At 44.2% G+C, this 22,760-nt stretch overlaps 1 protein-coding gene across 1 annotated transcript in view; it reads left to right on the plus strand.

Moving 5' to 3' along the window:
* The window catches only part of LOC130297299 (polycystin-1-like), a 396,912-nt gene that overhangs the window by 243,052 nt on the left and 131,100 nt on the right, over positions 1 to 22,760 (plus strand). Inside the window, exons 30-32 of the mRNA XM_056549607.1 lie at positions 1,283 to 1,472; positions 3,114 to 3,281; positions 17,808 to 17,951. Of these exons, the coding sequence (XP_056405582.1) occupies positions 1,283 to 1,472; positions 3,114 to 3,281; positions 17,808 to 17,951 (502 nt within the window). The remainder of the gene's footprint in view (positions 1 to 1,282; positions 1,473 to 3,113; positions 3,282 to 17,807; positions 17,952 to 22,760) is intronic.

Genomic DNA, 22,760 nt, shown 5'->3' on the forward strand with positions numbered 1-22,760 from the left:
AACGTCCATTTGCGGCAAGGGTTAAAGACGTACTCCAGTGGATATCATTTTTTTTTTATCAGTTGGTGCTAGCAAGTCAAACAGATTTGTAAATGACTTCTATTTAAAATATCTTAATCCCTCCAGTACTTATCAGCTGCTGTATTCTCCACAGGAAGTTCTTTTCTTTTTGCACTTCTTTTCTGTCTGACCACAGTGCTCTCTGCTGACACCCCTGTCCTTGTCAGGAACTGTCCAGGGCAGGAGCAAATGCCCATAGCAAACTTATCCTGCTCTGGATAGTTCCTGAAATGTATAGAGTATAGAAGTAAAATAGAAGTAATTTACACATCTGTTAAACTTTCTGACACCAGTTGATTTAAAAAAAAATGTTTTCCAGTGGAGTACCCCTTTAAATTTTAACATGTTATAAGTTAATTTATGCTTTAGTAATGCTTTAAAATAAATGTCAGTAATGCTTTAAAATAAATAAACAGAACTGTGAAAAATCACAATGTAGTCCAGGCAAAGTCTCAATGTACATGCATGCCAAATATGCTGGAAAAATATCACAAACTTTACTCTTAACATATTTGAAATCATGGTGAACTATGCTTTTTTTTAATACAGTAAGAAAAGGTATGCCACAGTATATCGGCCAAATGTATGAAATAGGGGGCCAAAAGAAATCGGGGGGAATTTATCAAGGGTGATTTATTTGAATGATTTTTCTACACCTTTAATTTTTATAGTTCCTACTCTGCGACTTTTCCTTCAACTTTTTGACCTGTTTAGTCAAAATGGATGCTAACAGCTAGTTTTGCAAAACAGGTCTGGGCTAGTGTAATTTTGTGGCAAATTGAGGGCTGGGACAAATTGTGTGACAAATCGCACACTAGAAATGCATGACCAGTACAAAAAGTTAACCAGACTTTGGCATAGGTACATCATTTTAGAAAAAGCATCTAAAGCCACAGTTATAACGAAAAGCTTCTAAACAGCAACAAACTGTGTGACAAAGCAATAGCACAAAACCAGTATCAAACCAATGATAAATCCCCCCCATACTCTTGTGGCTCATATTGCAGTTCTGTGCTAAAAACAAGTGATTGATGATCAGGAAGTATGAATGCTTATGAATGCTTTTTTTTTACAGAATAAAATAAAGTCAATGTTAATGTTTCCTGAAACAAGCTGTGATAAAAATTTGATAAATCAACCCTAGATTTTTTCATATGTTGTCTGTGAAACACAGGCAGTAATCCTAAGATAATGGCGGCTTGCTGTTTGTTTCCCCTCCTAGGTGCCTCGACAGTGGACCCTTGTACTGATGTGTTGTTTAGGGATCCTTTGTCTGTATCTGCTGCTGGTCCTTATTTCTCACAAGTTGGACCATATGGATGTGTCACGAGTAGGAACCATTCCACTATGTGGTCCGGCAGGCCAATACAGATATTGGGTGCTGGTAAAAACAGGTTGGAGAAGAGGGGCAGGTAAATCATTTTGTAATTTTTTACTTATTTATAAAAGGTATTAACTGTGTTTTCCATTAGTTTACATTGCCTCTGTTCAAACTGATACTCCTAGTGAATTTTATAGGGTATACAATGTGACCAAAAATATGCAATTTTGGACTTTGGAATTTTTTTTACGTGCACGCCAGTAACCGTGCGGTTTAACTAACCTTATATTTTTATATTCCGGACATTTATGCACACGGCAATACAACTTATGTTTATTTTTATTATGTTTATATATTTTTTTTATGGAATTTGGGAAAAGGGGAGGTGATTTAAACTTTTAAAGGAAGGGGTTAATGTGTGTGTTTTTAAACTTGTTTAAACTTTTTTTTTTTTTTTTTTACACTTTTAGTCCCCTTAGGGGACTAAAAGGTAAAAATAAAGTTGGTCTGTTCCTAAAGGCCAAAATGGGCCTGGTTAAACAAAAGAGCTCTGTTTTTTCTCTCAAATGTCCATAAAATATTGTTCCATTATCCTTCTGGCCTGTCCAGGTGATCTTTAGTAAATAAGAGACAGGCAGCAATGTTCTTTTGGGAGAGCAGTGGCTTTCTCCTTTCAATCTTCCATGCACACCATTGTTGTTCAGTGTTCTGAGCATTAAAGGGTTACTCCACTGGAAAACATTTTCTTTTAAATCAACTGGTGCCAGAAAGTTAAACAGATTTGTAAATTACTTCTATTAAAAAATCTTAATCCTTCCAGTACTTATCAGCTGCTGTATGAACCACAGGAAGTTATTTTCTTTTTGAATTTCTGCCTGACCACAGTGCTCTCTGCTGACACATCTGTCCATTTTAGGAACTGTCCATAGAAATCCCCATAGAAAACCTATCTTGCTCTGGACAGTTCCTAAAATGGACAGAGGTGTCAGTAGAGAGCACTGTGGTCAGGCAGAAAGGAAATTCAAATAGAAAATAACTTCCTGTGGATCATAACAGCAGCTTAAGATTTTAATAAATGTTTTCCAGTAGAATACCCCTTTAACGTTAATGTGAGTTGCTCAGAGGTGACCATAGATTCATTTGTGTCCTCGCAGACTATTATACACCTTCATCCCAGCCTGATTTTTGTTTGCTGACCCCTCCTGGGAAAGATACTTGTGGTTTCCTCTATTTGTACATTACTGTGAATTGATAAAGTCCAAAAACTTTACAGATAGTTTTGTAACCCTTTTCAACCTGATGAGCATCAGCAACTCTTCTTCTGAGTTCCTCATGAATCTCCTTTGTTTGTACCTTGATGCACTTCTACAAACATATTATGATCAGGCTTTGATAGACCTGATCACTGTTGATTGGAACCACCTGACTCTACATTTTCTGCTGATCCACAAGGTTCATATACTTTTTGTCTCTTTGACTTATTTGTAAGATTTGGTCATCTTTACCTACTTTAGGGACTTGTGTGAAAATGTGATGCAATTTCTAGGCAAATTTGTGCAGGAAATTCTGAAGGGTTCCTAAATGTTCAAGTACCACTGTATACTACATACTAATATACAGATTTAGAAATTCATTCTACATTCCTACACTGCTTAAAGATTATTGTCATGAATAGGACATTCTCCATTGCACTAAAAATCATGTTATTCCAACTTGTTTACTTTTTGTACAGGTACCACAGCACATGTTGGAATTTGTCTATATGGAGTCAACAAAAGTGGAGCTCGCCACCTACAAAGCAGAGGAGGGTTAAATACTGGGAATATGGACATGTTCCAGGTTGAAACTGATTGTAACTTAGGAGAAATATGGAAAATACGTGTGTGGCATGACAATACTGGTAAGATAAACTAACATCTAGAAAAAATCTTTTTTTTTGGTATGTTTCCTTTATGTGTTTCCATTCTCAGGAATTCACCCCTGCTTTGGAAAAGAAAAAAAGACACCAAAACTGTGTGAATCTATAACAGCAATGTAGAGAGTACAAAAAAATGGGGGTATTTTGAGTGCTCTACTGTGTGTCGATAGGAGTCAAATAAAACAATGACATGAGCCAACACTTCCACAGGACTAACTTTTATTGATAAAAGAAATCAAAGGTAAAACATGACAACACGTTTCGGCGCACACTCGCTCCTTCCTCAGGTCCACAAATATAGTATTATGTCATCCTGGCTGGGATTCCTGCGGCACAGCCAGCCCGCAGGAATCCCACCCAGGAAATTCTTAAACACACAGAGTGGAGCAGGAAGCAGCATGAGTACACAAGGGTGGTTAACAACCCTTAACAGTAAAAGGTGAATGTTTAAATCTTTATTGAAGATGCATGTTAGCTAGTGCTACCATCCAAAAATTTAAGGCCCAAGCCCAGAAGTATCACTAAGCCAAGTAGTTCCTGAAAGACACAGGAGCAGTCAGGCGCAGGCATCAGCAGTACACCTGAGGGTTTCATAACCCCTTACATTGAAAGATCAATGTTGAAATCTCAATTAAGCATTATGTTAGCTTGTGCTACCGTAACATATATTGAGTTAATATCCCAGTCCCAGCAGCATCAGAAAATGATATATTGGCTGAATGACACAGCCTGAAGGTGGCTGAAGCATGAGGAGACCATATAGTGGCTGAATGGCACAGCCAGGAGATGGCAGCAGCATGAGTAGATACTAGGCCTTCACAATCCCTAAGATTAAAAGATGAATTCAGAAATTTTAACCGAAGATTTTGGATAGCTAGTGCTACCTACCATAACAAATTTTTTATTCCCAGACCAAGGCCCACCAAGCAGTATCAGTAAACCATACATTGCCTGAATGACACAGTTATTTCTACTTTCACATTTAGAGCTATACCAGTGATATATATTTGTATTTTACTATTTGATTGCCTTTATTATATGTGTTCTTCTTACAAAGGCCCTGTGAGGAGTAAATTATTTTATACTGTGTTATTTTAATAAAACAATTGAATTATCATTGAAGCACGACCTTAGTGATCAATTCTTATATAGAATATACAATTATAATTATCCACACTTTCCTGGAAGGTCCGGGCAAATTTTCTACATTTTTCTCCACTTTATTTTTGCAACTGAGGTATAGTTGCATGCCCTGTTTGACCTCGGATCGTGTCAACTATTAATTGTGAGCTGCACGTATACATTTCCTTTTCTTTTCAGATTTGTAAATTACTTCTATTAAAAAAATCTTAATCCTTCCAGTGCTTATTAGCTGCTGAACACTACAGAGGAAATTATTTTCTTTTTGGAACATAGTGCTCTCTGCTGGCATCACGAGCACAGTGCTATCTGCAGACATCTCTGTCCATTTTAAGAACTGTCCAGAATAAAAGAAAATCCCCATAGCAAACATATGCTGCTCTGGACAGTTCCTAAAAGGGACAGAGATGTCAGCAGAGAGCACTGTGCTTGTGATGTTAGCAAAGAGCACTGTGTTCCAAAAAGAAAATAATTTCCTCTGTAGTATTCATCAGCTAATAAGTACTGGAAGGATTAAGATTTTTTAATAGAAGTAATTTACAAATCTGTTTAAATTTCTGGCACCCGTTGATTTAAAAAAAAAAGTTTTCCACCGGAGTACCCCTTTAAAGACCAGGCCATTTTTATTTTTGCATTTTCGCTTTTTCTTCCTTAGATATAGGTTGCCCTGCCTGTTTTTTCCTGGGTTTGAAATTTTGGCACATAACTCATCAAAAGTGGCACAGAATTGTAACTATTTGGCGCAAAAAATCTAAAAAGTGGTGTGAATTTTTTTAACCATAAAATATAAAAAAAAGGGGGGTTAATCAATAATTAACATAAAAGAAAAAACGTGCAGAAAAATACATCAATCTTTGAATATGCCTGCCATTGTGTCTTTGGACAGATGTGTTGGTCTGTGCAACAAATTTTCCATCATTGTATATGGGACCCTTGGCAAACATGCCTTTCCCCCCTTCTCCCACAGGCCGGCAGGGCTTACTGCCCCACCTAGGGGGACCCATTTTTCCTTCTTTGAGATGCATCAGCTTGTCTCTGGAGGGTGGCTAGGACATCAGGGGTAAGGTCTAATAAAACTGGTTGAACCAGAAGAGCAGGTGGTTGGGGTACCTCTTTTAAGGCTGCTTGTTTGGCGGCTGTGTCGACTGCAGCATTTCCTCTGGAACAAGGGTCTTCTGACTTCGTGTGTGCTTTGACCTTTACAACAGCAACCTGTGTAGGCAACTGGACATTTTGCATAAGAGTCGAAATGGCCTGCACATTTTTAATAGGTTTGCCCACTGATGTCAGGAAGTGGCGGTCTTTCAGCAAGTTTACATGCTTCAGAGAGTGTTTTGAGCTGCAGACATTACAACACCATTTTAATCCACTATTCCATACCTGCAGTGAGGCTGACCTTGGTGGTAAAATATGGATCCATCTACAAAAAACACAAAATCTGGATTGTCAAGTGACGTTTGATGTATGTGTTCAAAACCCTTTGTCTCTATTTGCATTAAAGATAGACAGTCATATGCATGAAAAAATTCATTCACATCACATTTTTGTAAGAGCTGATAGTGTAATGAATCAGGTTGTGTGTTATTGTAGGCAGTGGTGAGGCTGGATTTAAAGCCAATGATTTGGTGACTTTACATCCATGTAGTGACAAAAATTTCAGAAGAGAGTAAGTCTCTATATAACAATACAGAGAATTACTGGCACAGATGATGAGGTCATCCATATACTGTAGAAGATCGGTAAACTTGTAAGTGACCTCCCTCCCATCTAAGACTTATTTCAATGCCTATGAAAACTGTGAGGGGAAGTTGGCAACCCCTTGTGGCAACACAGTCCAGCAATGCTGTTTTCTCTGAAAAGTGAAAGCAAAAGCAATTGAGACTCAAGATCTAATGAATTCTCCACGTTTATGACCGTAAAACACTTAACCTGAGATCGTATTCTTGATAAGAGCATATTTGGACTTACAAATGCTAATATCAACATATTCATTAACTCATTCTCCAAGTTTAGTACCTGTAACCTGGTTATGTGAAAAACAAGGTCTCGCCTATATGATTTAACACACTAGTTCCCAGCAAGTTATGAAAAAACTTGGAAGTTTGATTACTTTCTCCCATATTCCCCTCAATGATTGACACATGGGGTCTTCAGGGCTACCAATTAGACACAATAATAAATCTCTAGTGGATTCTCCTGACCACAGTGAGGACAAATTCAACCAACTGGATTAGCACCCTCTATTACTGACAATGTTGGCTTATACAATGAGGAGAGAGAAGCTACAGAAGTGGGACTAGGAAGAGCGCGCTTATGACCTCCACCATAATTATCATATATCTGGCTTTATTATCATGGACCTGATAGAAAATAGTCTACCATAATTTTCCCAATATTTCAATATCTTTATTAGGTTAGCCACGCCTCTCCCTGTTGCAACACATTTTGCTTCTTAAGCCACTTTCTGTCTGTATCCAAAAACTTAAAGGGGTACTCCAGTGGAAAACATTTTTTTTTTTTTAAATGAACTGGTGCCAGAAAGTTAAACAGTTTTGTAAATTACTTCTATTAAAATGTTTTAATCCTTTCAGTTGTAGTATACAGTATTAGCAGCTGTATACTACAGAGGAAATTCTTTTTTTTATTAATTTATTTTCTGTCTGTCCACAGTGCTCTCTGCTGACGCTCTTTTTATTATAAATATATAAAACTTAACAAAACAGAAAAACAAGCTTAACTAGCAATAACAAAACACAACACAACAAAACCTGCCTAACCGGCCAGCCCAACTTAACTAAACTAACAAAACACATAACATTATACCTACATATAAATTATCAATAATACTATCCCACACACACACACACACACACACATACCCACGCATTCTTTACATAAACATAAAAATAGTTTTACTTAGCTTTAACTAAAAACAACCAGACTTGGTAAAAACTCAACCGCACATTACATTCACAACTAACACACCCCTGAGGGTCATAGACCAACCCTTCCACTGGTCCACCTTCTGAGTGGCATCCTGGAGCTTACCACCCCAGTTTTTGGTGAGATAATCATCCTGGCTGAAAGTGATGGCCAAAACTTTTGCTGACTCTTGGGGCCCTGGAAGGGTGTCCGGGAGATCAAACGTGGGATCTCCCCCTCCCAGTCAGAGACTCTCACACTTATCCCAGTTGATCTTAGACCCGGATGCCTCCGAGTAGGGGTCCACTTCCGACATCACCACATCGACCTCCTCTCTCGAGGACACGAAAAGGGTGACATCATCAGCGTACACCACCAATCTCTGAGCGACATCCAGCTCCGCCAGACTCATCCCGACTCCCGCCAACGGCCCAAAATCTACCCTCCGGACGAAGGGATCGATCGCAAACACGTATAAAAGCGGGCTCAAAGGACAACCCTGACGGACTCCGGACCCCACCTCAAAAGAGCGGCCAGACCACCCGTTCACCAGAGGGAAACTCTCTGCCTCTGCATACAAGATCTTAAGCCAATTAACAAAAGTACTTGGTAAGCCATATCTCAGGAGGACGGACCAGAGGTACTCGTGGTTCAACCGATCAAACGCTTTGGCCTGATCCAGAGACAGCAAGTACCCCTTCCAGAAACCCGCACTACTCCGCTCTACTGCCTCCCTGACACTGAGGACAGCACTTAAGGTGCTTCGGCCTGGAACAGTGCAGTGCTGGGCCCCCGAAAGGAGCCGGGGTGCAAACTGCACCAGCCGATTAAACAGTATCTTGGCCAGAAGCTTCCTGTCCGTATTGAGAAGAGCCATGGGCCTCCAATTCTCAATAGGGCTGGGATCTTTACCCTTTGACAGGAGAATCAGGGCGGACCTCCTCATTGACTTCGGCAGAGTGCCTGAGGAGAGACACTCATTGAATACCTCAGTCAAGAGGGGAGCTAAAGACTCCTTAAAGGTCCTGTACCACTCGGATGTTAAGCCATCTGGACCTGGCGACTTCTTAGGGGCAAGCCCCTCGATCGCCAGTCTCACTTCCTCTTCTCTGATTTCTTCTGCCAAAACATCAAGAGAGGGGTCTACCCCTGGCTCAGGAATGGTTTCAGTCAGGAAAACCGACATCTTGTCTAGATCCTTCCTTCCCAAGAGGTGCGAGTAAAAGGATCTGATGACCTCCAAGATCCCCGATCTGGACCAATTCAGAGATCCTGTACTATCAATCAGTCCTGAAATGACTTTACTACTCACTGACATCTTACAGTTTCTGTAAGGGTCGGGCGAGCGGTACTTCCCGAAATCCCTCTCAAAAACCAAAGATGCTTGCCTATCGTACTGACACCTCATCAGCAAGAATTTCACTCTGGAGATATCCTCTCGGCTACCTCCAGTCGAGACAAGAAGCTCGAGTTTCCTCCTCAGACCCTGATACAGGCGATACCTGTTCAGGGACCTGAGGCTCGAGAGCTGGCGGAAGAACCCCGCAACCCGCTTCTTGAATATCTCCCACCACTCCAGCTTATTACTACAAAGATCCAGTAAAGGTACCTGACTCTGAAGAAAATCCTCAAAGGACTGTCTTACCTCCGCTTCCACCAGGAGGGACGAATTCAGCTTCCAATAACCTTTACCCATCCGGGGGGGTCTCTGAAACATTCAGGGAAAAGAAAATCATACAGTGATCGGAGAACTCCACCTCAACCACGGACACTGCGGAAGAGACGTCTTCCTCCTTTAAATAAAACCTATCTATTCTAGACCTGCGGCTACCTTGATGATAGGTGAAACCCGTGTGGCCCGAGGGGCTCCGGATGTGGGCGTCCTCTAGGCGAGCTTCTCTAGTTATGCTAATCAGTGCCACACTATCGCAAGTCAGTGGACCATTGGAGCCTCTCCTATCCTGGAACCTCGTGACATTATTGAAGTCCCCTCCAAAGATCACCTGCCGACTGGTAAAAAGAAAGGGCTTAATCCTCATAAGGAGATCTTTACGGCCCCGCTTAGTTTGCGGGGCGTAGATGTTAATGAGCCGGAGCTCTTGTCCCTTCATGAAGACATCAATGATCAGGCACCTCCCCATTTCTAGCTCAATAACCCGTCGGCATTCAACAGGAGCGGAAAAAAGGACCGCCACCCCACTATACGGCTCAGCCGCAAGAGACCAGTGGGAGGGACCGCGCCTCCACTCTCTCCTGGCTTTTACCAGAGAGGCAAGATCTGACAATCTGGTCTCTTGTAAAAAGAAAATGTCGGCTTCAACATGGCCGAGAAAATCAAAGGCTGCAAATCTAGCCATATCCGACTTTATACTGGCACAGTTAATAGATGCCAGCGTCAGCAGGGTGAGTGCCGCCATCCTGGGTGATTGAGTTAGATGGCCTCACCCCTTAAACCTTCTTCCTCTCCTTCCCTCCACCCCCATCTGAATCAGAGGAAGACCCTTTACTTCTTTTTAAACTCTGTGACATATCCATCCCAGGATCTTTACCTCCGGCACCTGGTGTTACCTCTCCCCCTGAGGAAACTACCCCAGAGGAATGAGGCTTGGCACCTCCTGGAGGCCACACCGCTTCCTGACCCTCGATAGAAGGAGGGAAGATAGTATCCCCGAGGGCCTCATATCGATTCGAAAGGACAATCAGAGGGTCAGAGACTGAGCTGTTCCTTCCATGGTCTGAGGCTACAACTGAAGAGGAGGACGGCGCCGCCTTACTCTTACACTTCTTCCTCCTCTTCTTTTTCTGGCCATCATTTACTGTCCGTCACCTCCCCATACCTGCCCAGCCAGGTCATAATGTCATCACAAGAAAGTGACTCGTTACGGGTCAAAACAGTCACTTTCTTTACCATACTCTGGCGAGATACCGCTTTTACAGCGAAATCTCGCCATCCGGGCTCGTTTTTCACCAGCTCATAATTAGCCCAGAAGAGATCTAGTCCCTCCGGCCTAACAAAGCTGACGTCAAACTCAGAGGAGCCGAAAGGGTGGATCAGGGCAAAGATGTCCCTAGCCCTGAAACCCATCTGGAAGAGAAGCTCCACCACCTTGCCCCTTTGGGGGCACGCATCTTCGCCTTTCCAGACCAGACGGGCCACATTCCTGCGACCTACCTCCTGCCCGGGTGTCTGGAGGGACCATACGGTCTCCCCATTTCTCTGTCGGAATGCTCCCAGACCATGTCACTCCACCCAGAAAGATAGGTCCATCTCCTTTCCCTCTACCTGAAGCATCCTTTCTCCTCTCTTTAGTGCCTCCAGGAGGTGCCGTTGCAACTGACCGTCACCAGATCCAGGAAGTAAAGATCCCACTGAACCCCCAGTCGCCACGCTGGCATAACTCCTGGAGACCGAGGGGGCAGCCGGACCAGACCCTGTCCCTACGGCCCCACCTAAACCACCTGCACTGCCACAAACGTCACTATTATCCACACCACTACTACCCCTCTCATTCACTCCACTATCACTCCTCCCATCTGCACCACTCCCACTCATTCCACTACCACCCCGCCCATTCACTCCACTACCACTCCTCCCATCTGCACCACCACCACTCCTCCCATTCAATCCACCACCACCACCACTCCCACTCACTCCACTACCACCCCTCCCATCTGCACCACTGCCACCCAGCCCATTCACTCCACTACCACTCCTCCCATCTGCACCACTACCACTCCTCCTATTCACTCCATTACCACTCCTATCATTCACTCCACCATCACTCCCACATACACCCCTCTCATCCACAGCACTACTACTCCCATCATTCACACACCTTGTATTGACATTTTTTTGTTTTTTTTTAGCAGTGTTTTTGGGATCAGCTGCTGCTTCACCCACTACCTCTGGGCTGGCCAGGACGTGCTTTAGCTGGATCTCTGTCGGCGAGGCTGATTCCTCCTCCATACGGGATGTCACCGCAGATGTCACATCCCGAGGCCGAGGCTGCCCCTCCAAGCGCACCTCTGCCCCTCCACCTGCCACTGACTTGCAGGGACCCCCCTTCCTCACAGGGGAAATCCCTACAGCATCCACGCCACACACTGCGCCTGGCTGCACGGGCTCAGCAGCGGGTCCCGGTGCCCGGACACCCCCCCCCCCTCTCAGGGGAGTGCCCCGCAGAGCTGATAACAACGCCAGGGAGACCTATCATTAACCCATCCTGCTCTTCTCCACCAGCAAGATGCGTGACTGTAGCACCCGCGACCATGTTGGATGCAGCACTGTACCCCCCGTGCTGGTCCCGTTCCACAGCAGAAATGGGATCTGGCAGGGGGGGGGGGGGGGGCCAGCAGTCTGAACCAACTTTTCAGGTGGCCCAGACTGCTGGATAGGGGAGAAAACAAACATGACTTTCTCCTCAGCCTTTTTTTTCTTCCTGTTCTTTTTCTCCTTCTGGCTCTCCTCAGGGCCCAGGTCCTGGCCAAAACTTAAATTTTTTTCTCCTCAGTTACATTACCAACCAGCTCTGCGTTGTTGGAAATGATCAGATCCAACAAGGCATCACTTCTTGTTGGGTCCTCTACAAACTGGCCCATAAAATTATCCTGCAATAATTTTAGGAATTGTCGCCCCTTTGTAGTTTTAGCCAGCCCCCGACCCCAATCTATATCTGGATAGTTAAAATCTCCCATTATTACCACTGTACCTGCCCGGGCCCTCTCTATTTGTTTATGCAGCCGACCTTCTATCTCTTCAGTGATATTAGAAGGTCTGTAGATTACACCAAGTATTATTTTTTCAGTATTTCCCTCCTTTTGTAATTCTACCCACAGTGATTCCACCTCCTCAGAATCATCACACACTATGGCATCGTTCACACTGACTTTCATACCACTTCTTACATACAGACAGACTCCACCACCTTTTCTGTTCATTCTATCTCTGCGAAACAATGTAAGCCCCTGCAGATTGACAGCCCAGTCATGCGAGGAGTCCAGCCATGTCTCAGTGACCCCAACTATATCAATATGTTCCTCCAGTATCAAGGCCTCAAGCTCCCCAATTTTATTTGTTAGGCTTCTGGCATTTGTGAACATACACTTTACATTTACATTTCCATCCTTTATGTTATTGGGGTTAATGGGATTCAAGGGTGTAAGTTTCATTTTCCTATGAAGCCTATTCCTATTAACTATTCTAACCCCTCCCTCCACTCCACCCCCAGGTACATTTATAATTCCCACCTCTCTATCTACACTATCTTCCCCCTCTTTGCTGTAGGTTCCCTCCCCCCAAGTCCCTAGTTTAAACACTCCTCCACCCTTCTAGCCATCTTCTCCCCAAGCACAGCTGCACCCTCCCCATTGAGGTGCAGCCCGTCCCTACGGTAGAGCCGGTAACTGACAGCGAAGTCAGCCCAGTTGTCCATGAACCCAAACCCTTCCTTCACACACCAGCTTCTGAGCCACTTGTTTACCTCCCTGATCTCCCGCTGCCTCTCTGGTGCGGCTCGTGGTACTGGTAGTATTTCAGAAAATACTACCTTGGAGGTCCTTGCCTTAAGCTTGTGGCCTAAGTCCCTGAAATAATTTTTAAGGACACTCCACCTACCTCTTACTTTGTCATTGGTGCCAATATGTACCATGACTGCTGGGTCCTCTCCAGCCCCGCCCAGCAACCTGTCAACCCGATCCGCGATGTGCCGAACTCGTGCGCCAGGCAGACAACACACTGTTCGGCGATCCCGGACTTTGTGACAGATCGCCCTGTCTGTCCCCCTAATAATTGAGTCCCCCACCACTAGTACCTGTCTGGCCTGCCCTGTACTCCTCCCTTCCTCCTTACTGGAGCAGACACCCCCCTGGCGGTCAGAGGCAGAGTCCTCCTGCAGTTCTGCTAGCTCTGTAATGGCATCCCCCTCATCTGCCAAGCGAGCAAACTTGTTGGGGTGTGCCATTTCAGGACTAGCCTCCCTGACACTTTTTCCCCTACCCCGCTTTCTAACTGTAGCCCAGCTAACTGCCTGACTGTCCTGCAACTCCTTCCCACTGTCCTCCCCCACCTCTACTCCCGAGAGTGCAACGAAGACACTGGAGGTGGATCCTCTGTGTCAGTGGGGTGATGACGTGGGCTGTACCAGGGGAACGGAATCTAAGGGGTTACTGGTTTTCACCAGAGCCCGCCGCAAAGCGGGATGGACTTGCAGCGGCAGGTAACCCCCAGGTCGTTCCACCCGATAGTGACTAAACCCCAACTGACAGCTGAGACAGGTGCGGTACACAGGGATAAGGCAAGAGCAAGGTCGGACGTAGCAGGCAGCAAGGGTCGTAGTCAGGGGCAACAGCAGAAGGTCTGGGTACACAGGCTTGGGAACACACTAAACGCGTGCACCGGGACCCAGCGGGAGATCGGGACAGGTGAGTGGGACGGGATGCGATCCGCGAGCGGGCACGTCCCGCTAGGCGGATCGCATCCCCGCCTGGCACAACAGAACAGCGTCTCCGGTCAGTGCTGCCGACCGGAGCGTTGCAGGTCAGAAGATGCCGCGAGCGCTCCGAAGGAGGAGGGGGAGCCAGAGCGCTGGGCGTAACACTCATTGTTGCCAGTCGCCCCTCTAGATGCAGGATCTGGGCTTCCAAACGAACAACTAGCACCCATCTCGCACAACAATATGCACCTTCAAACTGTTGTTCAAGGATTGCATACATTGAACAGGATGTACATTGGACTGCATTTTCCAACATGGAGGCCATCTAGTTATGGGGATTTCACAAATGTATAGGCAAAAACAGACAGTCAAAATTACACTTCACATTTTTTGTAGACATTGTGGGCTCAGAAATTAACACGCGATCTCAACCTCCTGCTTTCAAACTCCTGTTTTTGAAACTCCTTTTTCACGCCCCCTCTTACACAGCAACACTCAGAAGAGCAAGCTCTCAGTAAGAGTCCCAAGCTAAGATTTATACACCTGTGCCCAATCTACTCCTCCTCCCCCCAAAATATGAATGTGGACTATAGGCACTCGCACCCACTCCACAGATTCACTCCGCTCAACCGATTTTCACAGTTTTTGAAACTCCTCTTTCATGCCCCCTCTTACACAGTAACACTCAGCAGAGCAAGCTAGCCTTGGCAGAGTTATCTGTCTGGTAGCGGGCAAACTTCAGATCCTCCCTTAACACTTTCAGCTTCTTTCCCAGCTGCTTATATTACACCAGCTTTGCCTGCATGCGGGATCCAAATGTGGCAAGCGGCTCCCTGGGTCCCTTCACCCCCCATTGCTGGGGTTCCGTAACATTAGAAACAGTCCCTGAAGACACAACAGTTATCTTACTACCGTATGCCTTGCAGTTTCCAGCGATGGACGGGAGAGTGGGCTCCACATTACTGCGGAGCCTGCTGGATCTTTTGACCACCTCCTGGGAATTGGCCGTAACTCTCTCACTCCCACCCCCTGCCGGCCTAGTACGGGAGGTGGAAGGCCGGGGGTCCATAGCAGGAGGCTCTTCCCAGGTGTCTGCCACCCTCCTGGGGGAAAAGGTTGCTGGAAAAACTGTTTCCCTCCTCTCTCTCTGGACAACTCTGGAAGTGAGATACACCCAACAGCTGCTGTGTTCCACAGGAAGTGCTCTCTGCTGACACCTCTGTCCATGTCAGGAACTGTCCAGAGCAGCATAGATTTGCTATGGGGATTTTTTCCTGCTCTGGACAAGTCCTGACATGGACAAGAGGAATCAGCAGAGAGCACAGACAGAAAAGAAATCCAAAAAGAGAAGGATTAGTAGACAGCTGCTAATAAGTACTGAAATGTTTAAAATGTTTTAATAGAAGTAATTTACAAATCGGTTTAACTTTCTGGAGCCAGTTGACTTAAAAAAAGACCTACATTTTTTTTCCACCAGAGTACCCCTTTAAGCACATCCAAATTACAGCCTTTAGGGATCCTTCCCCTTTCCTCTATCAACACATGACCTTTTACCAAATTTCTGTTCAACAATGTTCTTTGGACTTTGGTAACTATCAGGGACACTGGCATTAGCTCCCATTAAAATTTTTAATTATCCAACCATAGGTATCAGCTACGGGTTACAACACAGAGACCACTCTTCTCTGTGTACTTAATAAATTCTATACACCAACCATAAAACCACATCCAAACTTACAAAATAGGCTAATAACAGGCAAAATCTATAATCAGTTACATGTACAAAGGACACATTAGCGTAGCAGAGCGTACAAGACAGACAAACCAACATTAAACTTATAAACTCACATGGGTATTCTATAAAAAGATCTTGTGAGACAAAGGCAGTTAATCCAAAACCCCCTTAGTACAAGGTGGAGATATGAGAGAGAAATGCTCACCTGAGACCTGGCCAGGTTTTGATGTCCACAGTTGTAGATATGGGTGGTCTATGCCAGATAACTGCTAATTTGCTTAGCAAGTCATTTCCGATCTTTCAGATATGTGTTATAATTTAAGAATATAACTAACATCTCAGTATTTGGGTTTTATAATTACTTTAAACAGTACCTGTCTCCAAACTAAACTTTTAATATATTGTTCCTTATGTAATTCTAAAATACTTTGTTGTTTATTTGCTGTTAAAATTCTCAACCTTTATAAGTTTTTAGACATAGTAAAAAATGAATTTAATGGGGCTCAAGGATACGGACAATAAAATGTAAGATAAAGCAATATAAATGTATTAAAAATATTAATTAAATTATATCCAATCAATATGTTATATATATAAACAGGACTGCACACCACAGGGCCCTTGTGAGTGCAGGACCTGACTAATTCAATCAGTCAGACAGTAAACAATAATGTACAATGAAATAATAAACGTCTCCCCGTACAAATTTTCGGATCCGTATGTGATACTAATGTCCTGGATAATAATCAATGTGAGCTTGCAATAGTATAAAACTTAATCACATAAGATAGTTTGCATCATACGCTATTAAAATGTCACAGCAGTCTCCTCACTATTTAAGGCTGGGTTCACACTACGTTTTTGCCATACTGTTTTCAATCTGTTTTTCTAAAGAAAACCGTATGGCAAAAAAACGGATGGAACAGTATGGAAAAAAGTAAACCGTATGCGTTTTTAAACAGTATACTGTTTTTAAAAGTGCATACAGTTCCGTCAGTTTTTATAGAAAAAAAAAAACATACGTTTTTGAAAATTTTGTCCATTTTTAATGGGAGGGGTCTTGGGTGAAGACTTTAGGATTCAAATGCGCATGTGCAAAGTAAAAACGTATACGTTTTTCCCATATGGAACCGTATACATGTGCGTTTCTCATTGACGTCCATGTTAAAAAAAAACCTATGCGGTTGTAGTACGGTTTTTAAACCGGAGACAAAATCGTGGTCAACCACGGTTTTGACTCCGGTTTAAAAACCGTACTGCAACCGCATATGTTTTTTTTAACATGGATGTCAATGGGAAACACACATGTATACGGTTCCATACGAGAAAAACGTATACGTTTTTACTTTGCACATGCGCATTTGAATCCTAAAGTCCCCACCCAAGATCCCTCCCATTAAAAATGGACAAAATGTTCAAAAACGTATGTTTTTTTTTTCTATAAAAACTGACGGAACTGTACGCACTTTTAAAAACAGTATACTTTTTACAAACGCATACGGTTTACTTTTTTCCATACTGTTCCATCCATTTTTTTGCCATACGGTTTTCTTTAGAAAAACGGATTGAAAACAGTATGGCAAAAACGTAGTGTGAACCCAGCCTAACAAGGATATTCAGGAGCATACTCTTCATCCCCTTGATGTAATAAAGTGGTGTGTGCGTATAGTGCACTAAACAGCTCAACTGACCCGCGTGCTACAGGGCTAACAGCTAGCGCTCAAGCCCCCAAGAATAAGCAAACAGAATCCTGTGGGACGAGCAAATAGAATCCTGCCGCTGTGCCGATGACCCTTGTCCTGAGCAGAAAGAAATTGATGGCCCCATCATTTCCTTATTTTTAGGCATCATTATTGGTTCCAAAAGGATGTAGCCTTAGAAAAAAAGTGGTCTCTATGTACTTGGATACTGTTTGTGCCCAATGCCTTCACAAAATTCTCAGTAGAGATTTGCAATACCTTTTGGCCAAGCCCTATGTCTTACATTAGAAGAACATGTGCCTGACACTTTGCAATTATGCCAACAGTCCATTGGTATCATAGTGTTGTAAAAGGCTAGCTGTGCTGCAATACAAACAGCAGGCCTCTCTGGAATTACATGCAATGACTGATGTACACTTCTCTACATTCCCCAAGCTCCACATAATATGCCTTTCTGTTTGTCACTGTCTATGCAGCAGTGCCAGGGGACAACACTCAGTTGATGCATTGCTCCTACCTCACCCCTGACCCCTGTCTAAACCCAGTACATCATATACACTTAATGATATTGTATTTTTAGGCTTGGATCCTTCATGGTTTCTACAGTATGTCGCTGTATGGGACAAGCAGACAGATTTTCTTTATTTCTTCGTGGTAAATGACTGGCTGTCTGTAGACAATGAACGGAATGGAGGAAGGGTGGAAAAAGAGATTTTAGCCACATGTAAGTTTACTATAGCTCATGTTATATACAATTTTATTTATGTACATTGAAAAAGAAATATTGTGGGTTCACAGAAGAACATTGGGCTGACACCACTTAGCTATGTGAGGAATCTGGGACCAGTGGCGTTGCTAGGGTTGGTGTCACCCGGTGCGGTAGAAAATGGTGTCACCCCCATACCTCCCCCTCCCCCAGTAAGTTTTTAGCCTGTTGTGACAGACAGCACTGGTGTAGCGCATTGTGAGAAATTCCAGTATAATAATAAGATATACCAGTTGCCACAGAATAGGAAAGTGTTAAAGAAGTTTTCACCATTTAAATATACAGCTCCCAGAATTACTTAAAGGGGTACTCCACTGGAAAACATTTACTTTTATATCAAATGGTGCCAGAAAGTTAAACAGATTTTTAAATTACTTCTATTTAAAATCTTAATCCTTACAGTACTTATCAGCTGCTGTATGCTCCACAGGAAGTTGTGTAGTTCTTTCCAGTCTGACCACAGTGCTATTTGCTGACACCTCTGTCCATGTCAGGAACTGTCCAGAGCAGGATAGGTTTACTATGGGGATTTGCTCCTACTATGGACAGTTCTTGACATGGACAGAGGTGTCAGCACAGAGCACTGTGGTCAGACAGAAAGGAAATTAAAAAAGAAAAGAACTTCCTGTGAATCACTTATACAGCAGCTAATAAGTACTTGAAGGATTAAGATTTTTAAACAGAAGTAATTTACAAATCTGTTTAACTTTGTAGCACCAATTGATAAAAAAAAATGTTTTCCAGTAGAGTACCCCTTTGAGCAGTGGTGAGGTTATGCTGGGAGTTGTAGTTTCACTCACCATAACTGTAGAACTGACAAGTGACTACAGCTCTGATAGGACACAGAGAGGAGAATGTACAATGATATCAGTGACTACAGGTGAAGTCTTCTCTATAGTGAGGAGAATACACTATGATATCAGTGACTACAGGTGATGTCTTCTCTATAGTGAGGAGAATACACAATGATATCAGTGATTACAGGTGACATCTTCTCTATAGTGAGGAGAATATACAATGATATCAGTGATTACAGGTGATGTCTTCTCTATAGTGAGGAGAATACACAATGATATCAGTGACTACAGGTGACGTCTTCTCTATAGTGAGGAGAATATACAATGATATCAGTGATTACAGGTGACGTCTTCTCTATAGTGAGGAGAATAAACAATGATATCAGTGACTACAGGTGACGTCTTCTCTATATATCTGGGGGTGGGGGGTGTTGCCGGTGGATGTTGAGGGTGCTACTGCAAGGGGGGAGCATTAGGTAGGCAGCAGTTCCCCCACTTTAGGTAGGCAGCAGTTCCCCCTCATTAGGTAGCATATTTTCCCCACATTAGGCAGCATAGATTCCCCACATTTGGTACATGTTCCCCCACATTAGGTAGCAATTTCCCCACATTAGGTAGCACAGATTCCCCACATTAGGTTGCAGTTTCCCCACATTAGGTAGCATAGATTCCCCACATTCGGTAGCACAGATTCCCCACATTAGGTAGCATGGACCCCCCACATTTGGTAGCACAGATTCCCCACATTAGGTAGCAGTTTCCCCACATTAGGTAGCATAGACTCCCCACATTAGGTAGCATAGAATCCCCAGATTAGGTAGCATAGTCACAGCACATTTGGTAGTAGTTACCCCACATTAGGCTGCAGGTTCCCCACAATGGGTCAAAGTCTCCCCACATTAGATTGCTGTTTAACCCCCCCCCCACAAAAAAAACACATACAACACAGAGAGACACACACACAAACACACACACAGTCATAGAGACACACTCGCAGACAGACACACACACAGAGTCACAGTCACACACACAGAGTCACACACACAGAGTCACACACACACACAGAGTCACACACACAGAGTCACACACACACACAGAGTAACACACACAGAGTCACACACACACAGAGTCACACACACACACAGAGTCACACACACACAGAGTCACACACACACAGAGTCACACACACACACACACACACACACAGAAAATAAGGCATACTTGGCACACCAGAAGGCCTCCTACATAATTCCAATACAAGAAATGATTGTGGGCAGGGGTGTAGCGCTCCTGTGTCCCCCTGCAACACACACACACAGTCACATACACACACACACACACAGAGTCACACACAGTCACATACACACACACACAGTCACATACACACACACACACACACACACAGAGTCACATACATACACACACACACACACAGAGTCACACACAGACAGTCACACACATACAGAGATAGCGACAGACAGACACAGAGAGACAGACACACACACTCACCCATCCAGCGCAGCGCTCCTTCTCTCCTGGCGCCCTTCGAGTGACGTCACTGACGTCCCATGCGGTGGTGCTGACGGACTGGCGCACAGCAGCGATGAAGGCCGGGGGGGGGGGGGGGGGTCAGCTGACGGACGGGCGCACAGCGGCGATAAAGGCCGGGGGGGGGTGCTGTTGGACGGGCGCACGGCGCTGGTGAATGCCGGGGGGGGGGGGGAATATCCCGCCGGTCGGGTACTGACGGGGGTGTTGGTGTAGCTGGGGAGGGGGGGGTGCTGCGGAGCGTCTTGGTGTCACCCCATTAGGTTGGTGTCACCCGGTGCGGGCCGCACCCCCCGCACCCGGGTCGCAACGCCACTGTCTGGGACTACTACCCTCATCATTCAAACCCTTCATGGAATTAGGGCCAAATTTAAAGGAGTACTCCGCTATAGACATCTTATCCCCTATCCAAAGGATAGAGGATGAGATGTCTGATCAGGGGGGGTCCTGCTACTGGGGATCCCCGCAATCTCTCCTGCAGCCCTCCGAGTCATCACTGCACGGAGCTGGAGTATCGGGACATCACAGCTCCGCCCCCTCATGGAGTCACGATCCGCCCCCTCAATGCAAGCATATGAGAGGGGGCGTGGTGGCACAATACTTTGGCCTCTGTATCATGAGTCATCACGCATGGAGGAAACAGCTCCGTGCAGAGAGGATTTGGGGGGCTGCAGGAGAGATTGCGGGGGTCCCCCACAATGAGACATCTTATCCCCTATCCTTTAACCCCTTAACGACGCAGCGCTAATCAACGGCCGGGACCCGCGGCTAATACCACACATCGCCGATCGCGGCGATGTGCGGTATTAACCCTTTAGAAGCGGCGGTCAAAGCTGACAGCCGCTTCTAAAGTGAAACTGAAAGTATCCCGGCTGCTCAGTCGGGCTGTTCGGGACCGCCGCGGTGAAATCGCGGCGTCCCGAACAGCTGATCGGACACCGGGAGGGCTCTTACCTGCCTCCTCGGTGTCCGATCGACGAATGACTGCTCCGTGCCTGAGATCCAGGCAGGAGCAGTCAAGCGCCGATAATGCTGATCACAGGCGTGTTAATACACGCCTGTGATCAGGATGAGAGATCAGTTTGTGCAGTGTTATAGTTCCCTATGGGACCTATAACACTGCAAAAAAAAAGTAAAAAAAAAGTGTTAATAAAGGTCATTTAACCCCTTCCCTAATAAAAGTTTGAATCACCCCCCTTTTCCCATAAAAAAAATAAAACAGTGTAAAAAAAAAATAAAATAAACATATGTGGTATCGCCGCGTGCGTAAATGTCCGAACTATAAAAATATATAATTAAATAAGCCGTATGGTCAATGGCGTACGCGCAAAAAAATTCCAAAGTCCAAAAAAGCGTATTTTGGTAACTTTTTATAACATTAAAACATGAATAAAAAGTGATCAAAAAGTCCAATCAAAACAAAAATCATACCGATAAAATCTTCAGATCACGACGCAAAAAATGAGTCCTCATACCGCCCTATACGTGGAAAAATAAAAAAGTTATAGGGGTCAGAAGATGACATTTTTAAACTTATAAATTTTCCTGCATGTAGTTATGATTTTTTCCAGAAGTGCGACAAAATCAAACCTATATAAATAGGGTATCATTTTAACTGTATGGACCTACAGAATAATGATAAGGTGTAATTTTTACCGAAATATGCACTGCGTAGAAACAGAAGCCCCCAAAAGTTACAAAATGGCGTTTTTTTTTCGATTTTGTCGCACAATGATTTTTTTTTCCGTTTCCCCGTGCATTTTTGGGTAAAATGACTAATGTCACTGCAAAGTAGAATTGGCGACGCAAAAAATAAGCCATAATATGGATTTTTACGTGGAAAATTGAAAGGGTTATGATTTTTTAAAGGTAAGGAGGAAAAAACGAAAGTGCAAAAACGGATAAACCCTGAGTCCTTAAGGGGTTAAGGCCAAAAAAGCAGTCGGGAAACACTGATTTCTTCTTGCTCACAATAGTGGTGCAGTATCACTACTTCTCCCTGGTTCAGAGAAACAGCTGTTGTTTTAACAACTGCTTTAATCAGTGATTTGTTGAGTGGTTGATTCACTGTTCAGACAGCCGGAGGGCTTACCTGGCCTTCCATAGTTGCTATGGTTCTGCAATTGAAAGAGTCTGTCTGTAGCATGCTCTAGCTTACATTGATCAGTGCAGTTCAATAGAAAGATCTAATAAAGGTTTATCACACATAACCCCCTTCCATATCTATTAACCCCCCCTTTTTTCCATTTTATGAAAAAAGTATACAGTGGTCCCTCAACATACGATGGTAATTAGTTCCAACTGAACCATCTTTAATTGAAACCATCGTATGTTGAGGGATCCGTGCAATGCTAAGTTTAGGAAGTTATACTCAACTGACCCCACCGCTCTGGACCATCACCGCTGCCCTGGATGTCACCCT

The sequence above is a fragment of the Hyla sarda genome, chromosome 13 (genome assembly GCF_029499605.1).
Source record: "Hyla sarda isolate aHylSar1 chromosome 13, aHylSar1.hap1, whole genome shotgun sequence".
Classification (NCBI taxonomy): Eukaryota; Metazoa; Chordata; class Amphibia; order Anura; family Hylidae; genus Hyla; species Hyla sarda.